Source organism: Armigeres subalbatus, unplaced genomic scaffold (assembly GCF_024139115.2).
Source record: "Armigeres subalbatus isolate Guangzhou_Male unplaced genomic scaffold, GZ_Asu_2 Contig1979, whole genome shotgun sequence".
NCBI lineage: Eukaryota > Metazoa > Arthropoda > Insecta > Diptera > Culicidae > Armigeres > Armigeres subalbatus.
In genome coordinates, this window is record NW_026942813.1 from 93,021 (window position 1) to 108,180 (window position 15,160).

Consider the following 15,160-nt stretch of genomic DNA (forward strand, 5'->3'; position numbering starts at 1 on the left):
TCTTGAAAGTGCACGGCAACATGGTGTGAAGTTTAATCCAGACAAGCTACAATTCCGATTACCACAAGTGAAGTTCATGGGTAGCATAATCGGTAATGGAATGATACAGCCTTTGGATAAGGATATTCGAGCAATTACTCAAATGCCGAAGCCAAAATGTGTACCCGAGGTTCTCCAGCTTCTTGGTTTGTTGAAGTACTTACCAAAATTCTTTCCGAACCTATCACAACGTACAGCGAATCTACGCCAGCTTACACACCAAGGAGTAGAATGGTTATGGACTTCCGAACATGATAGGGAACTGAAAAATATTCTCTCATCCATAACAAAAGCACCAGTGCTTGCAATGTTTGACCCGACAAAGCCATGTACGGTACAAACAGATAGTTCGAAGGATGGACTCGGGTGTGTTCTGCTTCAGGATCATGGACCAGTAGCCTTTGCGTCACGAACTCTGTCTCGTAGTGAACAAAAATGGGCGCAAATAGAAAAAGAGCTACTTGCTGTCGTGTTTGCCTGTTCACGGTTTCACTATTTTCTGTATGGACGAGAATTCAAGGTACAATCTGATCACAAGCCACTTGAGACCCTTATTAAACGGGACATTGACGATGTGTCCTCACGCCTACAGTGAATGTTTCTAAAACTCCTTAAGTATCATGGATTGTCAGTTGTGTACACTGCGGGAAAAGATATGCTTGTCGCTGATTGTTTATCCAGAGCTCCTTTGCCAGAGATTGAAGAAGTTGATGTTCAGTTGGAAGGTGTAGTGCATTCTCTCGTGTAACAAGCGTGCATGTCCGAAGACAATATGAACCTCTATTAGACATCCTCAAACAAGATGAACGTTACATGCGCATTGTTCACTACATCGAACAAGGTTGGCCATCGTATCACAAGCTAGATGATCTCAGTCAATTATTCTATAAATATCGTGATGAACTTCATTATGAGAACGGCTTACTCTTCAAGGATCATCGGCTGATTATCTCAACAAAATAACAAGCCTTAATTTGTAAGTGGCTCCATGCACCGCATCTTGGAATAGAAAAAAAAACTCTTGCGAGGGCAATGCAGTTCTTCTGGCCTGGAATGTCCAATGATATTTCAGAGGTGGTCAAAACTTGTACAACGTGTGAAAAATTCCAGCGCAACAATCCCAAAGAGCCGCTGTTACAGGACGATTCGCCAGAGTATCCTTTCCAGAAGGTGTCTACGGATATTTACGAATATGGTGGTCATGATTGGTTGGTGCTGATTGACGCATACTCTGGTTTTGTTTGTTCTGAACGACTTCAGGACAAAACAATGCGAAGCGTATGCATATTATTCGATAGGTTTTCGAAGTGATAACATCCCATTTGATTCATTGGAGTGTGAACGATACGCGAACAAGAATAATATCAGGTTTGTTTTCTCCAGTCCACGATACCCTTTGGGGGCAGCAGGGACTATGTCCAAGGGCTTGACGATCCCTACCCAGACCATCTGTGAGTTGTGGCGCCTGCCTAGGATGTGGTGGGGATTGACAGTGGGCCCTGTTAAACCTCTATAAAAAGCTGCATGAATCCGCAAGTAGGCTCCGCCAAAGCGACCGTGTGCCGCTCAAAGCGCACAAGCCCAAGTCCTGGTGTTAGGTTGGACGCTAAACAGCCCTGACACGACAGCCCTCCGATGAGACAGGAGGTTTGCGCAGGCCCAATAAGCCGCATTTAAAAACAACTATTACGAACGACATAGAAGATAATACGACTCGATACAATCGGCAACGACCTAGGCGACGAATAAAGGATCACGATTGGAGGCTTGGAACATGGCGACGTGTGTCCCATCTACAAAAAGGGCGATAAGCTGGATTGTAGCAACTACCGCGCAATCGCATTGCCAAACGCCGCCTAAAAGGTACTCTTCCAAATTTTATGCTGTCGACTAACACCAATTGCAAGAGAGTTCGTGGGGCAGTACCAGGCGGGATTTATGAGTGAACGCTCTACCACAGACCAGGTGTGCGCCATACGTCAGGTATTGTAGAAATGCCGCGAATACAACGTGCCCACACATCATCTATTTATCGACTTCAAAGCCGCATATGATACAATCGATCGGGACCAGCTATGGCAGCTAATGCACGAAAACGGATTTCCAGATAAACTGATACGGTTGATCAAGGCGACGATGGCCCTATCAAAGCGACCGTGTGCCGCTCAAAGCGCACTAGCCTAGTCCTGGTGTTGGGTGGGACTAAACAAATTTGACCCGACTGAACGAGCGTCTGTCCACCAAGGAGGTGCGGCTCCAACAGCGTCTGTTCTGGCATCCAGCGGCTGAGTATGAAATGCTATTCCCCGGAAGCTATACCTAAGATGGCAGCCCCATCCCGGTGGATAGGGAACCTTGGGCCAACAACCTACTGTTCCCGAAACATCAATTTGTTCGAGAATCCGATAATGAAAGAATACGAACTGATTTTACGGCGACGACTCTTAGCGCGAAACAACAGACACGAAAAGGAACATGGAACGTTTTAACCCTAGCCCAGCAGGGTAAATTGGCACAACTTGCCAATGAGGCACGCCGCATGAAGCTTGAGATCCTGGGACTGAGTGAAGTCCGTTGGCCAAACTTTGGAGAACACAGAACGCCGTCGGGACAAGTTCTGCTATACTCTGGTTTACGAGGTGAACACGCTCCCCGGCATCGCGGAGTTGGCTTCCTACTAAGCGCTCAGGCACACTCTGCGCTTATGAAGTGGGAACCTATAAGTGAAAGGATAATCGTTGCCAGATTTAGAACACGGGTCCGAAACCTTACTGTAATCCAATGTTATGCGCCAACCGATGCTGCCGATCTGCAAGACAAAGAGAACTTCTACAATCAACTCAATGCCGTCGTAGATAGAATTCCGAAGGGTGATATCAAGATCTGTTTGGGCGATTTCAATGCGAAGATCGGATCCGACAACTCGAACCATGAGCGCATTATGGGACGCCATGGTCTCGGAGAAATGAGCGAAAACGGAGAGCTGTTCGCAGAATTTTGTGGTAATAACGACGTGGTGATCGGGGGATCGCTCTTCCCTCATCGACCGGTTCACAAGGTCACGTGGGTCTCCCGTGACGGCTTTACAAAAAATCAAATCGACCACATCTGCATCAGTTGAAAATGGAAACGGAGCTTTCTTGATGTACGGAATAAACGTAGTGCCGATATCGCGTCTGATCATCACCTCCTCATCGGCGAAATACGCTTGCGCATTGCGCGGATTCGTCGGCAGAAGAAAAGACTTGGACGACGATTCAACACACGCCGACTGGAAGATGCCACGGTGAAACGGTCCTTCGTTGAAGAACTGGAGACGCGTGCTGCAGATATTCCGGAAGGTAGCAGCGTGGAAGACCACTGGACCGCCATCAAGAATGCCTTCATCGCCACCAGCGAGAACAATCTGGGCGAACTGCGCACCCAGAGAAAACAATGGATCATCGATGAGACCTGGAGGAAGATAGAGGAGCGAAGAGAAGCCAAGGCCGCGATAGAGCGATCGAAAACCAGAGGAGCCAAAGTATTAGCCCGTCAACGATACGCGGCTCTTGAGAAGGAAGTAAAACGCTCATGTCGACGGGACAAGCGAGCGTGGGCAGACTCTCTGGCCGACGAAGGAGAGAGAGCCGCCGCAACCGGGGACATTCGCCTCCTCTACGATATCTCACGACGCTTAAGCGGGGCGAAGATGAATGCAACGATGCCTGTGAAAGACGCGAATGATCAGTTATTGACCGGCCCAACTGACCAGCTGAAACGCTGGTGCGAGCACTTCGAACAACTTTTTCAAGTACCACCTCGGCATGATCTGCCTAGGATCCGACGTATAACACGCGTCAATACCGAAGCTCCATCGCTGCTAGAGATTCAAACAGCCATCCAAAGCATGAAATCGAATAAAGCCCCAGGGGTCGACCGCATATCAGCCGAGATGCTCAAAGCTGACCCCATGACATCCGCTCAACTACTGCATTGTTTATTTCGTAATATCAGGGACACCACAACTTTCCCGGTCGACTGGATGCAAGGTATCTTAGTGAAGTTGCCCAAAAAGGGTGACCTGACTGTATGCGATAACTGGCGAGGCATTATGTTGCTGTGTAGCGTTCTCAAAGTTCTGTGCAAAATTATCCTAGCCCGGATTCAGGAGAAGATCGATGCGACTCTCCGGCGGCAGCAAGCCGGATTCCGTGCCGTAAGATCCTGTGTGGACCATATTGTCACGCTCCGAATCATTTTGGACCTCACGAGACCTCACGAGAATATGTGGGGCGCCCTGAGACGCAAGGGGGTTCCTGAGAAAATCATCGGCCTCATCGAAGCACAGTACGAGGCCTTTTCGTGTAGAGTGCTGCACAATGGGGTCCTGTCCGACCCTATCCGGGTCGTAGCTGGTGTGAGGCAAGGATGTATTGTATCACCGTTACTGTTCCTCATCGTAATCGATGAGATTCTGGTAGATGCGATTGACCGTGAACCAAACCGCGGGCTGTTATGGCAGCCTATAACCATGGAGCACCTAAACGACTTCGAATTGGCTGATGACGTTGCACTCCTCGCGCAACGGCGCTCTGATATACAGAGTAAGCTCAACGACCTTGCCGAGCGCTCCTCTTCGGAAGGTTTAGTCATCAACGTCAACAAAACCAAACAGTTGGATGTAAACACGGTGCCTCCTTCCGGGTAACCAGTGGAGAATGTTGAAAGCTTCCAATATCTTGGTAGCCAAATGGCGTCAGACGGTAGTACCAAGATCGAAATAGGCGCACGGATTAAGAAAGCAAGGGCTGCCTTTGCGAGTTTGAGAAATATCTGGAAAAACAGGCAGATAAGTGAACGCACCAAAATACGAATTTTCAACTCTAACGTGAAATCTGTGCTGTTATACGCTAGCGAAACATGGTGTGTATCAGTGGAGAACACTCAACGACTGCAGGTGTTCATTAACAGATGCCTGCGGTATATAATTCGGGCCTGGTGGCCTCACAACTGGATCTCAAACAACGAGCTCCATCGTCGTTATCACCAGAGGCCGATAGCAACAGAAATTCGGGATCGGAAGTGGGACTGGGTCGGCCACACTCTACGTAGGGGCGGAAACGAAACCTGTAAACAAGCATTAGACTGGAACCCAGCAGGACATCGCAGCAGAGGCAGACCCAGAGGCTCATGGCGGCGAAGCCTCAACAAAAAAATAAAAGAAGTCGATCGAAATCTAACCTGGCAACAGGTTAAAGCGATAGCCGGGCAACGCTCAGGATGGAGATCTTTCAAGTCGGCCCTTTGCACCACCGGAGGTGTACAGGATCCATAAGTAAGTAAGTAAGGCGACGATGGATCGGGTGATGTGCGTAGTTCGAGTTTCAGGGGCATTCTCGAGTCCCTTCGAAACACGTAGAGGGTTACGGCAAGGTGATGGTCTTTCGTGCCTGCTATTTAACATCGCTTTGGAGGGAGTAATACGAAGGGCAGGGATTGACACGAGTGGTACGATTTTCACGAAGTCCGTCCAGTTATTTGGTTTCGCCGACGACATTGATATCATGGCACGTAACTTTGAGAGGACGGAGGAAGCCTACATCAGACTGAAGAGGGTAGCTAAGCGGATCGGACTAGTCATCCACACGTCGAAGACAAAGTACATGATAGGAAGAGGGTCAAGAGAAGACAATGTGAGCCACTCACCGCGAGTTTGCATCGGTGGTAACGAAATCGAGGTGATAGAAGAATTTGTGTACTTGGGCTCACTGGTGACTGCCTACAATGATACCAGCAGAGAAATTCGGAGACGTATAGTGGCTGGAAATCGTACGTACTTTGGACTCTGCAGGACGCTCCGATCGAATAGAGTTCGCCGCCGTACCAAACTGGCAATCTACAAAACGCTCATTAGACTGGTAGCCTCTACCACAGAGAACAGACATGGAGGCTCGAACAAAATTTCTTGCAAAACATGTGTGAACAAACACACCGAACCTCAACGCCACCGACGTCGACATTGCAACTCACAATCTCATTTTGACAACACGATGGCGCTGGTATGCTCTTGCATGCATAACGACACTAGCGCACAGTGACATTTTTTGATGACGCTAGCGCTGATTATGCACGGAATAACGTCGACATTCCAAAGTTATTCAAAATGAACAGTAAAATGTTATCACAACATAGCGAGTTCAGCTTCAACGTCTGTTCTCTGTGCCTCTACGGACACGAGACCTGGACGATGCTCGTGGAGGACCAACGCGCACTTGGAGTTTTCGAAAGGAAAGTGCTGCGTTCCATCTATGGTGGGGTGCAGATGGAGGACGGTACGTGGAGGAGGCGAATAAACCACGAGTTGCATGAGCTGCTGGGAGAACCATCCATCGTTCACACCGCGAAAATCGGACGTCTGCGGTGGGCCGGGCACATAGCCAGAATGTCGAGCAGTAACCCAGTTAAAATTGTTTCTGTGTATTTCTGTTTATTTATAGTGTACATCAACAGATTGTTCGTAATCCTAATGATGATTTAAACTAGTATGGTCACTACAATGATAACTAATTAACAAAACAGTAAAATCACAACAAAAAATAAAATTGTCATGGGACTTGAATACACTTATCTAGCATATGCGCGTCAGCTACTACGTCGAAAAACATTTACAAAACTACGGCGAAGCGCATCTCTTGTCAAGTAGTAGTCAAATACTGATGCCACCCTATTAAAAACTCTTTGTAGCCCGTTCAGTGCGTTGCCCAAACCATAGTTGTTGCGGCGAAGGGTTAGTCTCATCATTATGCTATTCCGCAATGGCCGATGTTGCACGTTAATGTTAATTTGTTGCAGAATGTCTGGACAATCGATCCTTCCTTGCATAATATCAGCGACGGTCAGTGCTCTGCCTAAGTCCCTACGGACACGCAACATAAAAAGGTCGATCAGCTGGCAGCGGTCTTCGTAACTAGGGAGGCGAAATGGATCTCTCCATGGTAGTTTGCGCTCCGATCCGTTGTTGTAGTAAGGACACAAGACTAATGGGACGATGCTGGCAGCGGTGGTCACGACATCAACAGGTAGTTGTTTGTCTTCAAACACACTGGCGAATGTAGCTGAGAACAGGTTGCATATACCTTGTTGGGTGCTTGCAGATTCACTATTTGAATACCATGGACGATGGAAATCCAGTATCTTTGCGCTGTTCATTTACGTAGCTCCAAAAGGACTTTGGGTGAGATCTTAGTCGTCGCTGTATCCCTCTTTGGTAGCGTAGGAAATGATAACGACTGATCCGCTTATACTCGTTGTTGAGTCTGACATAGTGGAATTTGAGTGGCAACGTACGGTGTTTCGTGTAACTTCTGAGTGCAGCTTTCTTGCCCCTTTTCAGCGACCGGAGAGCATTCGTCATCCATGGGATCCGAGAGTCTGATTGAACGGACTTTTTTATGACATGCCTGTCGATGATGTACACCATGATATGAGAAAAAGTTTCTGCATCAGAATTAATGTCCACTGGATCGAGAATGTGTTCCCAATCCATATTTGATAGCACTTCAGAAATACTGCGATGGTCCGCCTTATGGAAATCGTACGACACCACGGCTGGGGGGTTGAAGAAATCACGCATAACTTTATCTTCGACGGCAATCAATAGAGGGCGGTGATGAGCAACATCTTTAACTAAGGGTGCAGGAGCCAAACAGATGGAAGGTGCCGTGGTACGACAACTCACAAAGCAGAGGTCCAGAGAGCGATTATTCTCGTTAACCTCGCCATTGATTTGAGATAGCGTTGCGATACTGTAGTTATCCAGAAGTTTAACGGCACTTGCGTGGAACGTGGAGCTTTCTAGCCCGGATGGAAGTAGCCGCTATGAATAGGAGTCCATGTAATGCACAAGATACAGATCGGCAGTGTGTGTCAATGAGATCCAAGTCGCGAGTCCGATCCGGAGGGATGTACACAGCACAGAGGAATAGTTGCCTGTCAGCAAGCTGAATAACAACCCATACTTACTCAACGGTGTCGCAAGAATCGTCCTCAACCAGTTTTGCTTCCAAGATGGAGTACTCCGTGTTGCGATCACAGCAAAAAACTTCATAAGCGGCTCCAAAAACGTAGCTCGAAATAGTGCGAGTATCAAGCCAGGTTTCAGTAAACACTATGACGTCTTAGTTCTGATCCAGAACAGCTAGTCGATATTCGTCCAGAAGGTCGTTAATTCCTCCAACGTTCTGGTAGTAGATGGATATGTCGGACTGCATGTGGCGAGGAGCGGATGGAGCACTGCAAATCGGAACACTATCAGGCAGAGAAGAAATCATTGACTGAGAGTACTTGCCGACATAAGGAGTTCGGAAGACCCCATCTCCTGACCTAAGCACAGGACCGGGACGTCTGCTGGTCGCTGGCAGGAATGGCACGACTGAGTTGGGAGGATTAGGGGCTTCCTCAGAGCTTGCGGCATGAGTGCGTCCAGGGAGCGTACTGGATGTAGAGGCAAGGTGTGCGATATCATATCTCGGTTGAGCTGACGGATAATTATGTTCTTCGGCGTATTCAAGTTGTTGGACGACCCTCTCCCCGCTTCCGGAGCGACTGTGATGAACGGAGATGGCAAGAGGCTTGACTGAGTCGTAGAAGTTGAGGGCTCCTTTGAGACTCTCTGCGGCGCGTTTCGGCTTTCCAGAGAAAGGCCATATATGGGAATCAGCGCGTCGATTTGCCGAGCGCAGGATACTGAAAAGTGGATCAGCATCAGACGTCGGAGAAACCAAAACTTGATTGTACTTGCCTGTCGTCGGATGCTGGAAGTCCCCCGATCCGCAGCTAGCGTCAGGACCAGGACGACAGAGGTGAGCGCAGGCAGCAGAAGGCAGAACTCGACAACGATCCGACGGGCACAAGAAGGCGAGGTGCGCAGCGGGCAAGGTGGATCGATCAGGTGGAAGATGACTTGCGGATCATCCGTAGACTGCGTGGTTGGCGACGTGTAGCCATGGACCGAGCCGAATGGAGAAGACTCTTATATACCCCGCACAGGCCACATCGGCCTGAATACATAAATAAAATAATAAATAATAATCTATCACCAATAGTGAATAAGTTCGTAGGAAGTTCTCAAGCCGGCTCTGTTGACGGCCGCTCGACAACGGACCAGATCTTTATATTTATATTGTCTGAAAGAGCATTCAAATAAAATGTGTGATAGATAGGTGCCTAATAGATATCTTAAGACGTTCTAATTACGGACATTTTCGGATCAATCAGCGAACGAGTGGGTAAAGTATGTGCAATGCATCACATATAATTATTATATTAGCAAATGTAATAAACGTTAACGGACCAACTCAATTGGCCCCTAATAGTTATTCATGACAAACTAATAACTGCACTATTACTGAGCACAATCTACTAAAATAGCACAGAAGTACCAGTCAGAAGAGGCTTTTTAGTTTACCTTCAGTTGCTTGGCATCCTTAAGAACCCTTTTCATAACCTGTTCCACGTCCAATTTCACTCCGACGGGATTCTCCTCGAGCAGGGTCGTTTTGCGGCCCTTGTACTCCACGTTTCGGAAGGCGCAGGAGGGCGCTTTTGCCGACTTCCAGCCGTTGGGCAATCCGGCTTCACGTGTAATAAATACAGTCTGTTGATTAAGCTTGAGATCCACTCGATCGAGCTGCTTGCCGTCGGCTGTAAGCAGTTTGTAGACTTGGTCGTTCAAACCGAATAGAGAATGGATTTCCGTGTTCAGTTGCTCTAGGGTCAGCAGGTCGCCTTTGAAGTTGGTCAACAGTACGGTTGCTTCTCGCGACGGTTTAGTCTGATAACGTGGGGTGATTTTTTCGTCCAGGAGCAAGTTCACCCAAGGACTGGCTGGCATTGGTCGATCCACTGGGGAGCAAATAACTATGTTCATCTGGACACCCTTTAGTTCCTGGGATTCTTCGATCAAAATTTGTTTTGAGGCAGCTTCCGGACCGTATGGTAGGAACGGCGACTTGACAGTGTTTACAATGAACTCCTGATGACTTTCTGCGACGCTCTTGATTTCCCCGTCCTTATTGACAGTGTAGTAAATCAGCACCGGATCTGTTGGGATTAGTTTAGCCTTCTTTTTCAACTTTTGGATGCGATTAATTATTTCACGGGCAACGCCTTCCTTCATCAGTTCCTCATTGGGAGTCATATCAAGTAGCACTAACACGTCGTTATCGCTATGAGCTTCGTAGTTCTGTCCATTCGATTGATTTTCATCAAACTGGTAAATCAGTCGAAGTTCGTTCAGTTCAATCCGATGGCCAAGTACAGTAAAATGTCCCTGCTTCACCTGCTCATTGATCTGTTCATCAGTCAGAGCCTTCACCGCTTGAAGGACCTGTTTGAAATCGTTCTTCAGTCGAATTCCAAGGACTTTATGATCGGGTTCCGCTCGCAGCTTCACTCCATATTTCTGCTTGTCCGAACTCAAAGTAATCTTTCGCACGTTCAGCTCGTCCTGAATAAAGTTTTCCAACGATTTTATGTCATCAAGGTATTCTTTGCTCTGATGGATAACGATGACCTCAGTCAACGGATATTTAATCGGGACGGTTCTGCGATCACGCATTACGCGACCCAGTTCGACGACGGCCTGCATCCTCGAAACTGCACGCTCGATTGGAACGTTGATGTACTTCTTGTTCGATTCGGGCATCATTTGGAAGTGCACGCTTCCGTCGATTTTCTCCTTGTTCAGCAATCGCAGCCGCTGGAACATATATTCGGTCAAATATGGGGTAAACGGCGCCATCATTTTAACCATCGCCAACAGAACGTCGTACAAAGTATCCAGCGCATGTTGACAGTCTTCAACGCCATACTCGCCCTTGATACGCTTGCGGTTCATGCGCACGTACCAGTTGGTCAACTGATCGATGAATTTGGTCAACCGCGGAACTACCGTGTACAGATGGTAGGCCTTCATTTCCTTAGCAACAAAATCGAGCAACGATTCTTTGAAGGATGTGATCCACACGTCCATTACGGTTTCGGAACGATTCTCCGCGTGACGCACGACGTCGTAACGGTAGACAATCTTCTCTTCCTTTTCCAAGCGATCCGCATTTTGCAGAAGAAAACGGAACGCGTTGTACCACGGTAAAAATACGTCTTTGAGGATGTCCTTCACGCCATCTTCTTTGAACCTGAAATTGGAAGGAAATTTAAGTTAGGGATAATTTAGTTTCAAATGTTGAAAATATGAACATGTTCGATCGTTTTTCTTCGTCGATCACTGTAGTTATATCCTCTTACTATTATGCAGCATATTTTTTAAGCTTTCCGCAATCGGAACCTAGTCTTACAGTCTTTCCAACTATGTTAAATCAATTTGATTAAGTGCAAGAGTTTCCAAAATCTGATGATTCATGTAGCATTTCATGATTGCTTAGCATTAAATTATTTATGATTCCAAAACAGTTCGTATTTTGAGGAAATTTACAGATGGCTTTCGTCATACCAATGTTTTGCAGTCAACTTAAAATTGCATATCGCGCAAAAAAGCAAGCGCCAAGATGCGGTACTGTAGGTAGAAAATTATGCAATACTGCATTTCGCGTGAATTTTGAAAACTTCGTAAGTCCAAAAGAGAGGCTCTCTTTGTTTACTTTCTCTTTCGATTTTTAGATTATTACAAAGCCATACTAACATTTACATTGGATTTTCCAGTACCGATCTGAAGAAAATAGCTTTGTCTAGTGTGCTGAGGTGATAATATTGGAACAAATTTTCAACTAGCCTTGATATTAGCAAAAGAGAGCGTAATGAAAGAGTCTCTCATTTGGACTCAAATCACGCGAGATTTGATTCATTATTTTAGGAAGCCGAGAAAATTTCCAGATTCAAATTATCAAGACCAGAACGATGCTGGTGCCTAGCAGCCCTCAAATAAAAAAAACACCTAATTTCGAGAAACCTAGTCTAGAGACCAATGACCAGAGAACCAATGTTTTGTTTTACGTGAATGGAATGCAAACGTTGGCATTAAGTTTGAAACTGTAATGGAAGCATCATTGCATAGCAATGCGATTAAAAAACCATAATAATTTGTTTTACTGCTCCATAAATCAAAACAACTGTCAAATCCCTGCAATTCAGCAATTATGAATAGATAACGAAAAATCGCAAAAGAAATCAATTAACGATTACTGTCGTTGCTGTGTTTAAATACAGTTACTACGTAGCCAAATACGCAAATTATACAAACATAAAGCTGACTCACCTTAAATTTTCGGCTCGCACAACCGGCGAGTTGATCAAATATAACCGCAACGCATCAGCACCATACTTGTTGACCACCTCCATCGGATCGGGGTAATTCTTCTTACGCTTGCTCATCTTTTGTCCGTCAGCGGCCAGGACCAGGCCAGTACAGTTCAGATTCTTAAACGGCGGTTTGTTGAACAGAGCCGTCGAAATAACCAACAGTGTGTAGAACCAACCGCGCGTCTGGTCTATACCCTCAGCAATAAAGTCGGCCGGGAAACTGTTACTCAGGAAATCAGACGCATTCTCAAAGGGGTAGTGGTTCTGGGCGAACGGCATAGAACCGGACTCGAACCAACAGTCGAACACCTCCGGAACACGTCGCAGTGGCGGGTTTCCTGGCACGGCCGACGGAATTTCGATGTGATCTATACTTTCGCGATGTAGGTCGTTCACCCGGACGCCGGAGTACTTCTCCAACTCTTCGATGCTTCCGATGCACACAATCTCCTGGCCATCGGGAGAAATCCAAAGCGGAATTGGAGTACCCCAATATCGATTACGACTGATAGCCCAATCACGTGCATCCCGCAGCCAATTTCCAAACCGTTTCTCCTTCACATAATCAGGAACCCAATAGGTTTGGGAGCTGCAACTGAGCAATTGCTTAGTCATATGTTCGACCCGAACGAACCACGACGGGACGGCCTTGTAGATCAGTGGAGTGTCAGATCGCCAGCAGAATGGATAGTTGTGCTTAACTTGGCTGCTCAGCACCAATCGCCCCCTTTCTTTGAGCAACTTGATGATGTTCTTGTCCGCGTCTTTCACGTACTGACCCTTGAAATCCGATACTGGATCCATAAACTTCCCACTGGGATCGACGGGGCAGACAATTTCTTGATCGCGCGTGATCACTCCATTAGCTAAGCAAACGCGATAATCGTCCTCGCCAAAGTACGGAGCCTGGTGAACCACACCGGTACCAGATTCTTCTGTGACGTAATTGTCCAACAGCACACGGAAAGCCACGTTATCATACTTGTTGAAATAATCGAACAATGGTTCGTACTTTAGACCGGCAATCTTGCTACCGGGGAACCGATCCATAATTTCGTAATTTTCAGGGCCCTTAAACAACGACTCAATACGACATTCCATCATGATGTATACCTTGCCGGTTTTCAGTTCCTTTACGCGGGCATAGACGAGCTCGGGGTGAACGCAACATGCCAAGTTTGAGGGCAGAGTCCACGGGGTGGTCGTCCAACCAATGAGGGCGGCCTGAAAAAAAAAAGTTAAAAATGATGCGATTTTAATTCAGGAAATTAGTTTGACGATTTTTTAAGTTACACGATTTATTTTCATGTGATTTTATTCTAGCACAAAAACATCAACCATTTTTTAAAAAAATCAGTTTGGAATGTAATGGAAATCGATGCATGTACTCACATTATCCTTATCGCCCAAAATCGGGAACGACACGAACACGGCCGGATCGGTCACCTCCTTGTAATTCTGTCCAGACTCAAAGTTCGATAGCGCCGTCGTGCACGCCGTCGAGTACGGCATCACCTTGACGCCTTGGTAAACCAGTCCCTTCACGTACAACTGCTTGAACACCCACCAGATCGATTCCATGTACCACGGGTACAGCGTCTTGTAGTCGTTCTTAAAGTCAATCCAACGACCCATCCGACCGATGATTTGCTCCCACCGTCCGCGTAGCGCATCACAATCTTACGGCACTCGTTGTTGTACGCCTTGATGCCCATCTTGGCCACATCCTCCGGACCGCGGATGTTGAGTGTTTTATCGATTTCGTACTCGACCGGCAGCCCGTGGCAATCCCAACCGAAGCGACGCTCCACGTGGTATCCCTGCTGGTGGGCGTAGCGGGTAACGATATCCTTAACCGTCCCGGCCAGGATGTGACCGTAATGGGGCAAACCGGTTGCAAACGGAGGACCATCGTAGAAAGTGTACCTTAAATAAAACAAATAAGGTCATAAAATCGACAATACTTAACTAATACAGAAAATTCATTGATGTAAACTGCATCCATATTGCATCAGATGCAGCTCCATATTTATGACAATGAGTTCTATTGAAATTTGATCCAACAATGCAAATTAAGGTTAGAGAAGGAATTTTGCATCTTTTACATTTTATAATGAGCAGAGGAAAAGCTATCATATTAAAATCTTACCTAGGTTTTCCTTTCGATTGCTTTAGGCATGCTTCGAACACTTTTTCCTGCTTCCAGTAGGCGAAAACCTTTTCTTCCTCGCTAGGAAAACTGATAGTCTCCGGAAGCCGGCGCAAATCTTCCACCGTAACGCTATTCATTTCCAAACTACTCGAAGGAAGCGATTTTCGACCAGGTCTTCAATTTCCAAATGTCCAACACTAGCAACTTTTATTTTATGGAGGATAAAAGCACTTTCCACTGCGACAAAAAATTCCGCTAGCACATTTTCGTCTGAAAACTTCGATCGAAAAGAACGATGACCAAATTGCGAATGAATGAAACACACGCGAGTGGTGGAAAATGACAGCTTGGCGAAATGCCAACACGCACGCCGACATCACCAACACACGGGCAAGATTTTTGTTTCTGTTTTGTTGTCAAGCATCAGGGATGCCAGATACAATTTTTAGAAGTCTGTATCAATCTCAGCAATTCCCGCTCGGAAATTTGTTCTAGACATCTCCGCGATATCTCTGAGACAAAAAGTTGAGTCTCCTAGATATTTTTCTTCGATATCTAGAACCTGTCACACCTCAAATCCGCCTCAAATGCAACAACCGTTTGCACCGGTGTCTACCTCAAATTTTAGACGAGTAAACCGTTTGAACCGAAAGGGATTTGACATATCGGTTC

The 15,160-nt window shown here is 46.6% G+C and overlaps 1 protein-coding gene across 1 annotated transcript; it reads right to left on the reverse strand.

Annotated features, from left to right (window-relative positions):
- Nucleotides 1–9,309: 9,309 nt before the first annotated feature.
- Nucleotides 9,310–14,819, reverse strand: LOC134203579 (isoleucine--tRNA ligase, cytoplasmic-like). The gene is given in 5 exon segments (XM_062678443.1): nucleotides 9,310–11,216; nucleotides 12,293–13,560; nucleotides 13,729–13,994; nucleotides 13,997–14,262; nucleotides 14,486–14,819. Coding segments are annotated over 5 exon segments (3,678 nt in total). The 5' UTR covers nucleotides 14,626–14,819; the 3' UTR covers nucleotides 9,310–9,478.
- Nucleotides 14,820–15,160: the final 341 nt, after the last annotated feature.